A 16,052-nucleotide genomic window follows, 5' to 3' on the forward strand; every position below is an offset into this window, starting at 1 on the left:
AATGAAAGTTACCTCTTTTTTTGGCTGAGACATAAAATTCTGCTTCTCAGTTTTGCTTTCCACAACTGAAATTCAGAGCTGGCTTTGATTGTAACCCTTTTTTAAGCACAATGGCGTAACCACAGTTAGGCATTTTGCTACCTGTAGCATTAATTATAAAAATACATGCTACGGTACTAACACTGTAAAATACTGAACAAAAGCACTATTTAAAAACGTCAAGTTCAAGGAGTACTTTCTTAGCAGGCTAGAAAGACAATTAGGCAATTACAGATGAAAGAGTTATTATGCAGAGCTGAAAAGCATAATCAAGTGACATACTGCATATGATAAACTATTTGTTTCCACAACATCTGGCTCAAAATTATATATTTAATTTATTATTGGAACAGGAGGTAGAAGTGTGCATTATATCCCGTGTTAAGAAAATGATTTTGATTAGTACGGCCTCTTGCTGTCGATGTCATTTGGGATTTGGCATCCATGAATAAGCCAAGTTCCTGTGAGTGGATGAACCTGAATCCATTTTGTATGCCAAATGATTTGTCAGACTCTATGAAGTCAGGCACTATAGAAAGGAACACAACATGGAGAATATTTCAACATCACCAAAATACGCAAGTCAATAATTACTTCCAAAAGGTGAGAATGAGTGACTCTCTTTGAAATGACACAAGGTGCTCTGAAAATAATTTGCACGAAGGTGTCTTAGTTTAAAAACATTAATAAAAAGTAGAGAAGAAAACAGAAAAAAAAAACAACACTCAAGTAAATAACATCATTTTAATCTTGATCATAGCAGATCACAGTCTGGCACTCACATGCTACAATTACAAAACATGACAGCAATGATAAAGACCTGGGGCTGAAAGAAAAAGAATGTTTCTTCATGGCCTCTGTTCTTCATCTGTTCTGCACACTGACTCATAGTCGGATCCTGTTCCCTCTGAATTTTAATTTTACAGCCAAGTATTACAAAGACTAAAACAGCCACGCTTTCAGTCTCAAATGGGAGGAACAATGAACTTTCAATATTACTACATGCAGTAAAAAAGGATCCAACCCATACTTGCCATGTATTTCTCTCCTCTATGTAAAAAGAAATTAAAAGAGAATATGGAAAAAAAAATCTTCTACTTTAAATAAACATCTTAAGCAAGGTTATGCATGAGTGTATTATTTGTACGCAGTAGAGATAGCATGTTTGTAAACACACGAGGGAGATCACAGATATGGTAAATTATGGAACTACAAAAAATAGTAAAAATATCATATTCCTTCCTGCCCTCTGCCTGGTAACTTCACCTCCCTTGGAAAATAAGATACTCAAAATACTTCACACAATCATTTTTTATACAGAAGCCCTAGGACAGACAATATGTAATGGAACTGAAGTTTGATAACGCCTGATGATTTGGGATTAATTCATGAGGACTTTGGAGTTCTTACACTAGAAAAGGAAATTTTTCTGGTTTCCAGCTGAACTCCATTTGCATATTAGGAATGGTTTTGACCCTGTAGACTTTATTACAATAATATTTTCATATAGACAAGGAAGTTCACGTAACAAATAAAGCTTTTTTTTTCCTCTCATCCCAAAGACATACACAGTTTATAATGATTTTCAAGACTTGAATCATATGTCAGAATGAAGTTCCTCAATGACACCTGAAGCTGTTAGATGACATGAATAAAAGCCTCAAAGCAATGACAAAATATACAACAAATGCTTTCCAAAACAGAAATATGCAAGGAATCTTTTATTTTCCTATAATTTATTGCTTTAAAGTGAAACGTTTCCAAAGTGTCTGAAAATAAATATTTAGAAGCATTGAATCTGTGATTGATGTGAGTTCTAGGTACAGGATAGCAAACTTGTGAAATGGAGTATAAGGTTGCAAACAATTACAATTTTTACATACAAAATCAAATCTTTTGACATGTTACATTCCATGACCTTAATAATACTAAACCATATATTACTTAATGAAACTATACTATATATTATAATGATGTTTAACCTACAGCTAAAATAACCCATAAAGTATAAATTTGTAAATGAAAGAGAGAAGAATAAATATCCTTCTCCTAGAAGGAGAAGCAGTTATTAAAATGCTAAGCATGAATTAGATCTTTAAGCCCAGAATGGCTTTAAATACAACTATCATAATCTGAAGTGCTTAAGTATGCAAAAGAGACATAAGGTTGTGATTCACTGACCAGAAAATTAGTCACTGAACCATAATATGCACACTTCAGCGAAGTGGCTAATTATGTATTTCCCATCACTCCGCCTCACCAAAATTAAGCGCATGCATTTCAGACTTGATTAATTAGTCTCAAGGGCCACAAGTATTATAACAAAGACCTATAAATTCTATCAGCAATAATGTCTTTAAGAAGCTGGTTATGTTTCTGGATATGAGACAAATGAGGGTTTTCAAACCTTTAAACCTCATCATGACAATATTCCCCTTAATTATTAAAGTCAGGAAATGCAAAATCCAGCAAATCTGCAAAGCTGTAATACAAGCCACAACTATACTAAATCTCAGACCATTACAGATTATTTCTGATGCCCACAAAACTGGAAGAGAGGAGAGAATGACACTGAGAGGCAGGGCATAAGCTGACCTTGATACTCACAGTTGCACATGGTATAGCCGAATTACCAGCTGTGAAATATTCTCTGTGGTCATGGTGTTAAGATAAACAGGGATAAGGCTGGGAACATAATTAGTATTTGACTCTATTTCAGAAATAAGAATATCTAAAAAATACAAAATCTGGAGAAATTGAAAATTAAAATGTAGTATTGGTGGTTAAGAAAAACATTCTACTGAAAGTGGCAGCCACACCAACATCTCCTGCAATCCAGTCAGGATTTAATGATTTTAAAGCAGACCCAGTATATGGCTTTCTGCATATTTGCAGCTTTTATTAAATAAGGATCTGCAGACCTGTGCTTCTTGAAATAACAAGTGTATATATATTATATATATATATATATATATAAAGCTAGCCATGGGAAATAGAAACATCGTTGTAAGAATTAATTTAATTAAATAACATTTCCATTCTTCTAAGTACTTTCATACTAGCAAATGTGTAGAGCCAGCAGCTCTGTGACACAAACCTGAAGCTCTATAGCATGCATTTTTAGTGACTTATTCTCAATGAATGATTTCTCCTAAAAATACTTCAAACATTATGTGCTCAGTTAAAAATAATTTAGCTTCGATTACTTAAATATAACAAAAATTAATTAATTAAGAATAAAACAAATTCACTTCAAGAAATAAAGAACAGGTTTTTACTGCAACAGGATTCACAGTGACATTTTATCTTCAAACCCTTCCTAAAATATAGTTTAGTCAATAAAAAAAACTTAGTAAATTTCATTGAATTTTTTTTACAGATTTTTTCTGAAGACTGGTTTAAAAAATGGCTTCCCTCTGAGCTCTAAAGCACAAAGCTGCTTCTGCTACCATTTATCTAATTTATTTCAAGATGTCTTTAATTACCTACCCTGGCTGCTTCCATTACGATAATAACCATATAATTAATCCAAAGAGCTAGAAGTGGTATGAACCCTGTAAGAAGGCAGTTTTATTTAGTTTCAGCAGTGCAAGCTGGAACTCGTCACTTCTTCACAAGATGGCAGCCTGCGACATGGAGGTCACAGACCGGGCATCAGGAATTCACCAACTGTGAGGTGCAATTACAGTTGTTCAAATAAAACGCTGTGAAACTTCAGAATCATTCAGGTTCTTGGAGGCACTGAATAGTTTGGGATGTATGGGAGCTCTGGGCCACCCCAGCCCTCCCCAGCTCACAGCAGGGCCATCTCAGCTGGTCGGTCTGGAGCGGTTTTGAAGCCAGGGATGGAAAAATTCTGCTGCCTCGTTGGGGAACCGGTCCCAGTGTTTGAGTTACCTCATAGTGCATTTTATTTTTGGATAATATGGAGTCAGAATTTCCCTTGCTGCAACTTCTGTTCACTGCACAGAGTACAAAGACTCGGGGTTCACCCTTTCTACTGCTTCAGCCTGCACAGGTCCCTCTGTACAGCAGCTTTGCCCATTTAGCCTACTGACCACTCTCCCCAGTTTCTTATCACCTGCAAGCTCCTAAGAAGCTTTCTGTCTTACGTCTGCCAGTCCACGCAGCCTGCCCTTGCATCAGAGACAGGCACACGTGCAGCAACCTGTAAAGCTGTTAGCTGGAACAAAGGGGAACTGAGGGCGAATGGCAGGAGGAAGTAAATGAGGTTTGCCTGGAGATTAGTGATGGCAGTGCCTCGAAATGAGCACAAGCAAGCGAACAACTCTGCCTGGAGATCAGCACCCAAAGTAACATGAGGAAGTAACCACCATCGGGAGGTGAAAGGGGCAACGACTGAATGAAGTCACCCAAGGTCATTTAAGAAATATCTGATGCAGCAACCCCTGCAACGCCCAGCTCAGGATGTTGACATGAAAAGCCAGCACAAAAGAGTGAACTATGGTGAAGATCCTCCACAGAGCCTGGAGAAACAGCTGCCAGCACACTGAACTGCTGTGCAGAAACTCTGTAGAGCCTCCGTCCCTGACCCCACAGCCAGGATGAAGTAGGCTATGTGCTGTACCTCAAATGTGACGATGCATAGCAGCACCCTAAGTTACCAGTCATTTCAGCCAGTTGGGTGTCCTTTTGCCCAGTCAGCACTCAGGACAGGTGTATGGGAACACAACTTGGTGTGGCCATGGCAGGAGCTGTGAGTAGTGTGTAACAGTGATGAACCAAGAATGAGATGTGCGTGCAGTATGTGCTGCCAATTGCTGTTGTTGTTGAAACATTATTTTACTAACTTTGCTTATTTTTGAATTAATTTTAATTATTAAGTATTTCAATCGAACAACGGATTATCGATTTCACTTGCATAACCATACTCACAACGACTGATCTGCTGCCACAGCACACGGTGACAAATCTGGTATATGGTGCACGGGCAGCTGGCACTAAAGGTACAGAGAACCACATATGAACCCTTGCAGGAAACGTGGAAATGGCCCTGCAAGAATGTCCACGTCATTAATAAAGATATTAAATAGTACTGACCCCAGTATTCATCCCTGAAGGAATGCTACAAGTAACTGTCTGCCAGGCTTTATAATACTGTCCATAAATAGACCTCTAACACTCTGGACCAGAAGTCCAGTTGACTTTCCACTCATCTTACAGACACTCTGCAGTCCCAATTTCATCAGATAGAAGGATACTTAAGGGGATCATGCCAAAAGCCTTGCTAAAGCCAACTTAAAATCTACCGCTCTCCCCTCATCCAGAGTCAGTCAGTGGAAAAACTGAGGCAATCACTAATTTATCTCCAACTTTTCTGAATCCATGGTTTCCTCCTTCTGTTGCTTGAAACCCATCTTGTTGCCCTTCACATTCTCCACTAGTTTCAACTCTGGCTGAACTTCCACGTTCCTAACTCCGTTCCTACATGCTCAACAACACTGCTATGCTCTTCTCAGGTAGCTTACCCCTGCTTCCACTTTCTGTGAACTTTGTTTTGAACCTTATCTGAGACAGCAGTTCCCTGTTCATCCATACTCTTCTGTCACACTTGCTCAAAACTACTGCACTACTTTTATGGTCCAAGGAGGGTGTCTCTTGGGCTCTTTTACCTTCCAGGTCAGTGTCCCACAGCATCCCGCCAAACAGATCCCTGAAGAAGACAAAATTGCTCACCTGAAGTCCAGAGTTGTAAGTCTAATATTTATCTTCACTCCTTTCCACTTTTTATACTCCGCTATTTCATAGTTAATGCTGCTAAAGCTGCCATCAACCTTCACTGAAGAACTCAACAGTCCTTCCCTATTTGTTAGTAACAGATTTAGCACACTGCTCACCTCAGTTGTCCCACTGAACACTTGTGTCAAGAAGTTGTTTTTGATACACTCCACAGGTACCCTGGATTAATTGCACCCAATCATGCTGCCCTCGTGGTAGATGTTGGCGTAGTGTAAATCCCCTGTAAATCTCTAACTATAACCTCTGAAATCACATGTCCACAGAGCCTTGTGACATATTCAGGATCTTCTTCAGCGGTATCAGTGGTGCTGGTGGAAAAGCAGCAAAATAACAGCTTAAGGGCCAGAAAAGGCTCAGCAGTCTCTCCACAGCATCTTGGATACGAGTCCCTGACAAACTATGCTACTATCAACACTAAATGGTTATTAGAGTTAGACAATTAAAAAGTCATGTAAAAAAACAGCAATATTAATGCACTTAGATTAATTATTTCCCCTAGAAATCAATTCTAGGCCAGGGCCTCACTGACACATTAGCTTTATTCAGAACCACTTGAAAATTAGCCAATGGATTCAATATTTTGGCACCTCTCCAGGTTCTGGTCCTTACACTGCTCTGTGTTTCTGAGAGCCCTGCCAGGGAGCACTCTCTTCCATCTCCTCCAGCCAGCCTGACAGTTTCCCAACACAATGATCTTATAACAGTTTTTCTTGCATACACGATAATCATTTAATCAGCATTCTCTATAGCACCACAGAAGCCTTACAGGAACAGCCTCCTCAAAGAAACAAACTTGTAAGTCTATGCTTTACCGTTCCTGAATGTAAGTGAAGCATGTGTCCCAACTCTGTTCAAAAGGTGCAAGTCCCATCTGGGAATGTTTCTACAACTGGACTGCATTTTGGGGTGAGATCTGCCTTTACTCATCCTTACCCTTGCTGGTATCTTTGGGAAGCCAATCCAGGAAGGAACTGTGTATGGGTCAGAAGTAAGCTGCTGAGTTAGGACCACATCCACAGTCCACATAATTCCATGACCCAGATTCTAGCCAAGCTGAACCATGCTTACAGCACAATTCAGGTGCAGCCAAATGCTCTTATAACACCATCTTTGTGGTTTGCTGAGTTACCCTGCAAGGATGAATGTTGGGTATTTCTGCCCAGCTGTCACAATGTTGTATCAGATTTATCAAGGTACACCAAAACTTGCTGGCAACTTCCACAGCAAAACATATTTCACTTAGAAGGATGGAAGAAATTAGCTTAACAAACATTTATGGTGGCATTTTGGTTGCAGTGGTATGTTACTATGTTTAGATTCAAGTGACTTGAGGATAAAGTGATTCAAAACCTGTCAAGTTGTTCCTTTTTGCAAAAAAAGGAAAAGAAAACCCATTCCTTATGAAATCCAGCCCGACTAAATCTTATTATTTCATGTTACATGAATTTTAAAAACAATGCTCTAGATACCTAGCAAAATAGTTTATATCTCAGGTAAAATGTTTGCATGAAGATGTATTTATATATTTCATGCTTAAACAGAGAATATCCTGTCCAAATGTGCAAATATTCCAGTAAGTAACTTACCATAAAATTCAAACTAGCTAGATCTCGAGACAGAGGGGCTATGCTTATGCCAGTAAATTTATCAGTGCCAGGAAGGGCTCCCAAGCATTAGTTATTGGTCATCTATGCTGTTAAATGACTGGAACGATCTCTGGAACTATTTGGCCTGAGTTAATTAGTACTCTACAAAATAATATTCAGACACAGTCCAGGAGGTAGCCCAGGCTAGGGGCTAGCTTGGATGTTTCCAACAGACAGTTTGGACATGGCCACTCTGCTCTGCAAGGTAAAAACGCTGAACAGTGTGAACACAGAGCACTCTGGTGCCAGCTGGCTTCGGTGCCCACGGGCAGTCTGAGGCACGCTGCACCTACTCGAACAGGCTCAGCCAAGAAATACAAACAGCACTGCTGTACATCCAGCAAAGCACTGATGAGTGCAGTCTTACCTCCCCAGTGCTAAGGGTTCACAGTGCTCATGAGTAATTTTTCACGTTACGTTCAGCATACTATGCCTAGTAGTCTTGTAGCATGGTTACCAGTCCTGGTAGGTTTTATATGATGTAATTCTTTGTAATACTATACCAAAATCAACAGGAGAAATTCACGTTGTTTTGGTACGAGGCACCACAAATTAAGTTTCTACTGGGTGCCTAATTCAGGTTTATCAAAGACTTAACAATCTGCTCAAGAATCAGAACATCCACCAAGCACAAATGGCTTCTTAAGCAGCTCTTTATAAAGTCCCAGCACGACACGCAGCACCGCAGAGTAAAGGACTTTTCTTTCCTTCTTTCTCTCTCCTTGGCTCCAGTACTTGGATTCAAGGAAACAGATAATGGCAAAAAAAGGAAGAACAAAAACATCACCTCCAGCCAGAAGGAAAAAATAAAAAAAAAAAAAGAGGACAATTTAATCCAGCTCTCTGATTCAGACACAGAGGTAGCATCTTTTGCTTTTGGCTGCTGTGTCATTACCCGGGACTGGAAAGAAACAGAAATCTCTCCTGTGTCTTCCGCAGCATGGATCTGCATGGAGTATGGAGAATGCCAGCAAACGTTTAAAGGACACAGTTGTTTCACAGGACAAGAGCAAAGGCAGAGAAATTAAGAAAGAACAAGAGAAAATCTGCACAGGCAGGCACACTGAAGAAAGAAAAGATGATTATCTAGGGAAAGGATTCACAGAAATAAAGCAATGCTGCTCATGCTTACCGTGAGCAAATATTGTTCCCCACAGGGGTAGACGGCTGTTGGCTAGATCCTGCTGTTGACTTCATCTGTCCTCTATACTGTCTGATTGCTTGCAAAGACACAACTATTTAAATTACCTTTCCAGATGTTATGATGTTAAACAAAAGTAACAACAGGCATGCAAATTACTGTTTTCTGAGACAGTATATTCTCCAGAAAGAAATCAGTTCAATGTTGGGGGAGAAACAGGCTGAAGAAAGAATAAATGATTTATCAAGTTTGTATTAATTAAGAAGTGAATATTTTAACTTTCTGCCCTTCAATTGCTCCCTGTGTAAGAGCTATCTAAAAAAGTAAAAACTTCATTCTTGCATTTCAGATTCCATTTGCACTACAGTAAGAGATAAAGAAATTAGGCTATGAACTGGGAATATGGGCTGAGACAAAGTCCTACTTTGAATTAAAACTGTCCAGAGAGGAACAGGCACAAAATGGTAATAAATGATTCTTTATGAGAACAGAGAATAATTAATAGTAGAGAGCCTCAGGGTTTGACTGCTATTGTTGGAACCTCTTCTTCAATGGTCTAGATTAATTAAACAGCAACACAGCAAAATTTGCTAACTAATTATTTAGCTTCTTAACATCGGAAGATTTTGAGACATTTCAGAGGAGTTTAATTAAACAAGAGTTGTTAAATTCACTGCTGGGTCAGAATTAATACAATTAACTTCAAGGTGGTGCCTATCAAGAGAACTGTTACAGGTTTTACCCAGGTTCTGTGGGGCTCCCTGAGAACTCAGGAGCTGACTAGGAAAGCACCATGAGAGCAACCGCTCAGTGCCTAGCAACAGTTTGGGAAGCTGAGAAAATGCTTAGTGGCATTCAGAAGACAGGATATGGAAAGGAGGACACGGAATTTAAAATTTGCCTCTCTAATAAGACTCTGAATTTGCTTAAATCTCTTAACAGAAACCTTCAGAGGAAAGCAGTAATGATAAAAACATACAAGCAGCATATGAAGGACTGGGATTTTCAGACGAATCACTCTCATACAATCCCCTTTCTTCTTATCAACCCAGTAAGACTTTCGGGCACCCTGACCTCCTTTCCTGGGACCCTGTACTTCCCACATCTGCATAGGCATGAATCTTTGTCTTCGGTGAGGCTGCAAAGTGAAGTCACATCCCCCCAGTAATTGTTCCTTCATTTTCCAGACCCTGCTGAAAACACCCACTTTTGTACTAGGAAGGACTGAGACTAGGCACATATAATAAAAAGCTGAAATTTTCTTTGTAAAAGAACTAACTTTTCTCTCTTGTAGGTGTGTTGAAGAAAAAACAAAAATCCCTGGAGGCATACAACTTTCCATGTGAACTTTCTCGGATAAGGACATTAGGGTCCCTGGCATCCTTGCATTATGATGAAGAATCATCAGAGGGATGAGTGAGGTCACCCAGGCTCAAGATCACCCAAGCAACTTCAAAGAACTTTAGGTCTGCTACTCAGCACCACAGTCCATGAGGAAACAGCAAGTTAGGAAACAAAAGAATCCAGAGAAGCTCCACGACAGGATGGGATTCCCACTGTCAAGTTGCCTCCTTACCCTGTATTTCATGAAAGGAGGCACTGCTTGCAAGCTTCATGTTGATGGATTAGGTCCTAAATGGGTCAGAAGACGCACTGACCAATTAGTCACACTAGTCTGGTGCTGCCCTCTGACTGTTCCATGAACCCTATTAGAGAAGGACGACGCTCAATGAAACAGAAAAACAACACAAATTTCAAAAGAAAATTCCTCCTTTACACAATCAAAGATAAGATGTTAGTAAACTAAACAATTAAGCGAAATTACAAAGAAGACTTGATATTTACGTGAATTAAAATAGCATTCATAGTTGCATTTGCCAGATTAGAGTCACGGGGATACTAATTCTTAGCCCTAAAGACAGAAGCTGATTGCCAGCTGGGATTATGGAAGAATTCCCTCTCCTTCCTTCATCTCATAGGTTACCAGACTCCATCTGGTGGGTGCTGATAATCTCTCTATAAAACACAGTAAGAAAGAGTTGATGAATTTGTTATTGGAGAAGCCAAATTGGTTTGGCCAATGATCTTCTATTATGGTATGATAACTCTTCCAAATAGTTCAGTGCTTGAAACACTGGACGAGGTAATAATAGATGCTTATATTTGCTCCTTTTCCCCCTCCTCCTCAACTAGAACAGTTCAAAAGGTAAAAGTCATGTTTTCATTTTCACAGATTCCTTACTATGTCAGCTACAGACAGTTTGGATACATTTTTCTGGCAGAAACATTGCAAAATCTATTCTAGGTCAATGACTTCCACTGTCAGGATAATTCAAAATGTTCAGAAAGCTCAAAGGAGAAAAATAAATCACTCACTATTGGCATTACGCAAGCTTCCTGAAGAGGTATTGACTGCATTTATTGTAAAGAATTAAGAAGTGGCTTTCGTGTCATTCCGTTCATGAATGTCCTTTCCTTGCAGCTGATCCCATATCAGGGACGCCAGGCAGGACACCATGATCCCATGCAGGACACCAGGCAGAAGAAAGGCACACACATGTATGTGATAATCACTAAGATAACTATGCTTACTAAAGCAATTCCATAAAACTCACTGAACTGACATTGTTGAATAGCACACGTGAGTTAAGTATGTGTGCAAATTCTCCGGTGAGGGACGGACTCATGAAGATGCCTTGTTTTGAACTGGGCTGGGTGTGAGTGTGAGTACGCTGCCTAGCCACTTGTACTTCAGAGGAGACACCACCATCAGGAAAGGCAGCAGGTATTTGTACAGCAGGTCATCTGGAGATGCAAACAACCTTTTCCAGTACTCCTGCTTCCCCCAGTGACATGGATTATTAATGGCAGCTGCCAAGGGAAGACTGCACTCAGAGGTCACTAGAACTGCTCTTCACACTTCCAGCAGGCAGCAACTAATGGCTGGGGGTGTGTGAGTGAGGGAACCTGCCCAAAAGATCCCCTTATATTGCTCCCAAGGCTCCACTTCAAAGAGAGTGGACATCAACAATTTTTCCATCTCAGCTCTACGAGTGTACCTGGGAAAGAGCATCTGACAAAAAACAACCATTCTCTCCACAAAACATGCAGAAGGCAGGGCCCTGGTATCATACAGGAAAGGAAAACGGTCAGCAAGATATAAATGCATTATTTCCTTTCATATCTAAATTCATCAATATTAGCTGTAGCTTACTTAACAAGCAAATGTTTAAACCTACAATAAGAACAAAACCATCAAACCATCCTGAAATCTCCATCTCCAAAAATAAAAGCTTTCTGGAACCATTTCTAATTTTGAACAGCTAAAAATCAACACGGCCCATTAGTGTCAGCAGAGCATCTGACAGCACGGCCACCAGGATCTGACCAGAACCTGGGCAGGACACTGATGCCACACAATGCTTGGCAACATCATCAAATCTTGTTCCCAGTTTATAGGAAACCAGGAAAAAAATCATGCATTTCTCAGCCAGTCTGTGTAAAACAGAAGAGTGATCTTTCTGTTTTTTTTTTCTCCCATTAAGTTTTAAATGAAGCAAAAATAGAGGCAGTTGCACCACACTCTCACCATTTTTTTCCTCTAATTATGTATACATTAGTAAGAGGCTGCTAACCAGACAGTATGCCAGTATGCACACAGATCCTTACACATCTATTTCAGTTAATAATATTTAAGTATAATTTTTACTTTAATACTAAAGTGATTTTTTTTTTTAATCTGGTTGTGATACTAATGCACATGGTCATTTTTCCTGTGAAAATACAGTATCTTAAGCTTACTTATGAGGAAAATACAGAAGCTCACACATCTCTCCTTGATAAACGAGACCTGTCAGAAACCAGCTATCCTTGCACACAGGATGCCTACCTAGTATTCTTGACAATGTGAGATCTACAGCAATGGAGAAACACTTTTTGCAGTGTATTGTTTTATGACAAAGGGGGTCTAGATTACAACCAGTCTGACTGTAATTCATACACCATGAGAAGATTCTGGGAGCATTCTGTGTGAAAATCACTTCACTTTTCTTCCTTCCTTCAAACCTGTTATTTTTCCATAGAAGCAAGTATTCTATCCTGTAACTTATTCAATAATAATTTCACAGACCAAGCTGATTATGCGAGTACTTACCTTTTTCTTTTTGTTCTTTTTTTTGAGTTAAAACATCAAACAGAAAATACATATAACGTTTGCTTTGTGTACTGAAACACAGAAGACATTATTCTCTGTCATAAGGATTTTATGTTCAGACGTCCCAGCTCTGCAGAAACCTAATAAAGTTGATACTCATTTTTATAGCCAACTTGGTAGGAACACTCACAGCATGTGTGTCTTCACAGATATATGACCCATGTAGCTACAACTGCAAATGTTATACAAAAATATATTCACCTGTAATTATGCTCTAATTTTTAAGATTTTTTTCCTAAATAATCTCTTTTAATAAAAACCTTGATCAACCACCCCCACAACACTTTGCAGAATACACATTCCGGTATTATTCCTTAATGTTGTGCCAGAACAGGCATGGGATTTCTGTAGAAACCTGCATATAACATCACTGGCTGGGGGGAACTGCACATCTTACATCCAGTAGTTTAGTCATGGTTCAAAAGAAGTCAGCCCCAAACTCATCAATTAAATGATTCAGCTGTACTCAATAGAGAGGATTTGGAGAGCAAGCTGAAGGGTGCCTACAGAATGGTTGCTGCTTTGCAATATGCCAAAGATACTCCTGGAATTATTTTGTAGAGTTAAATGTTTGCTGAAATTAACAAGCTATTAAGCAGAAAAGCTATGTGACAGAACATGTTTTTAAATGGCAAAACAGTTCATTTCTCAGGAAACACTGTTCTTATTCATTTACAAACATTTTACAGTCTTGTATTTACATTCAGTTTCTAGGCTACTAATTATTTTACAGATGCTTGCAGTGATGCCTTTCAGTTAACTACAGCCTAGGATCAGACAGTCAGAATCCCAGAGAGGGTGTAGGGACACGGGGAACTCAGTGAAAGAATACTGGGCTGTTAATCAAGCCAGTACTCACCACACTACAGTGCCCAGTGCCCTCCTCCCTCAGAGGCTGCACTGGGGAGCCCTGGTGGGCTCACTACCTTACTCCTCCAGCCCTGGGGCTGTAGTGTGGCCAGCAGAGAAGGGACAAAAACCTCTGCTTCTACCAAAATAGACCGACTCTCCTATTAGAGAAACCAGGTAATCTTAAGTACTTAACCACCACTTCTTATTTCTAAAATACTCACCTGACTTTTCCTTTGGTGTTTCTAAGAACAGTCGCAGCAAAATTTTGTGTAACACCAACCAAACTGATGCCATCAACTTCCACAATTTGGTCATTCACTTGGATCCTTTCAGAAGAAAAACAAATATATAAATAAGTTATGGAGTTCCTGGTGAATTCTCAGCAAAACTCAGCATACAGATTTTTTTTAAAAAAATTGATTTTAAACGAAGACTTTAAACACAAAGTCATTCATAAAATGACTGAGGTAAATATCACACACGCAAATCAAAAGACTTTCTTCCCTGAATTGAGACTGTGCCTTCCAATATAATATTGGCAAGTGCTAGGAAACATCATCAAGGGAGCAATGAAGAATGTATCTGTCTGCCCTTGCACATATCATAAATCCAGGTTCAAAGTTACCACTACAATTAACTGCATCAATCATCCAGTCATTTTCCCTGTATATAAATACAGCAATACAAATTCTTGCATTTGTCATATGACTTAAATTAAATGAGATACTTGAACAATTCTTATATCATTCTTTCCAAAGCCAATTTTGAAAAACAGCATAAGACATAGCTCTGGTATTTCACGCTAATGGAAAAAAATGTGGTATTTAACTAAAACAACCTGCTCATCTGTAGAGAAAAGAGCTTGTGCATCAGACTTAATTGTGACCTACTCTCTTAAAATATTTCATCTAACTTGCTTCAAAAAGATGACTTCCCAGTGTAAAAGAGATCATGGAGCACACAACGATAAGATCTAGGGCTGTTTTAACAAGGACTATCTGTTTGAAACCAAATGGCAATTTCCAGTTGATACACTGTTCGATGAAGGAAAAGTTAGGAGGAATATAAAAAGCACTGCTTTATCTGAAACAGGCATAGCTCTGAAGTCCCTAGGGCTGGCATAAGAATCATCTGGATTACAAATATTTGGAAGGAGGACTACTATATTAAACTGTCCTCTAGAGATACACAAACTCCTACAGCTTCAAAAATGAAAAAAACAAACAAACAAACAAACAAACAAAAAACATTCAGAACTAGTCAAAATGAGCAATTTTCAAGTACTTACATAGATGTTACTGATCCAAACAGTACGGTTTATAAAGCAACCAAGAAACAGCTTTGAAAATTTTCCATTTTAATTATATGAAACTAACTAAATAAAGCGATTTAATTTCTTAGGATATCTTAGTGATAAGATTTCTTTTCAAAGACAAATTTTCACAGTAGAGGCCTTGAAAGAAGCTGAAGCATTTTGACTTGGGGAACACATTTCACTGTAAAGTCTGAGCCGATGCTTTGCAGTTGTACATGTGTTCAAGCAGTGTCTTCAGTTCTTGGGACTCTGCTGATGAGTAAGAATTACAGGATTTATTCTTTGGCAGCCTCACAACACAGAATGTCACTGTGTTCTGGAAGGGTTCTCCCTTCTGTACATAAGGAACTCCTATCTTGAAAATCACATCAGGCATTTAAACCTCAATTTTTATTTTTATTTTTTGTGAAGCATTTAATAAATACACCTATCACACTGATATCTATTGTATTTGGATACTGTAAAAATTAGTATTTTTACTGTAATTTAGCAAACACGAGGAGCAGTCAGATGGCAGCAGGTGTTCCAGGAAAGGAAGTTTAAAAAGCTGGTGCCCACTGAGGGGGAAGCTGTCACTTTCTTGGCAGAAAACTATATGGTGGAAGAAGAGATTCCTTTGTAATGGCAGCTTAGCTCCAAAACTTTACAAACTTCACTATGCAATGCTAGTACTGTTCACACAGATACACAGCACACTATTTCAGGTGAGGAAATGTCATCATAGAGAACTGTTGTCTGCAGCTTTGTCCATAGACTGCAACTGACTGATTCCATTTGTCTTTCAGATTTTGTTCCTTCTTTCTTGCCTGTACGGCTCCTAAATTCATTTCCAGCTCTTATTTTTATGACCATTGTCTTCTGAACCTCTCCTTTGGTGCATACACATATTTTAATTATACATAAGCATGCATATATATCACACAACATGCAATTAACATAATTAGCATTCAAATTATATAATTATGTTTAATTCAAAAAGAAGTTCCCTGTCTCTTGCTGTGTACTTTGCTGCATTGCCCAGACCAAAACACTCTCACAGCCACGTTCTCCTGGTGGTCTCCCTCTGCTGCAGGCAGCCCCTCTCCA

At 39.0% G+C, this 16,052-nt stretch overlaps 1 protein-coding gene across 6 annotated transcripts in view; it reads right to left on the reverse strand.

Moving 5' to 3' along the window:
• Positions 1–16,052, reverse strand: part of PPP1R9A (protein phosphatase 1 regulatory subunit 9A) — a 147,457-nt gene that overhangs the window by 46,118 nt on the left and 85,287 nt on the right. For all 6 annotated transcript variants that reach the window (XM_027450811.3, XM_027450810.3, XM_027450815.3 and 3 more), the window contains exon 5: positions 13,873–13,977. In XM_027450811.3, the coding sequence (XP_027306612.2) occupies positions 13,873–13,977 (105 nt within the window). The remainder of the gene's footprint in view (positions 1–13,872; positions 13,978–16,052) is intronic.

Source organism: Anas platyrhynchos, chromosome 2, assembly GCF_047663525.1.
Source record: "Anas platyrhynchos isolate ZD024472 breed Pekin duck chromosome 2, IASCAAS_PekinDuck_T2T, whole genome shotgun sequence".
Taxonomy (NCBI): Eukaryota; Metazoa; Chordata; class Aves; order Anseriformes; family Anatidae; genus Anas; species Anas platyrhynchos.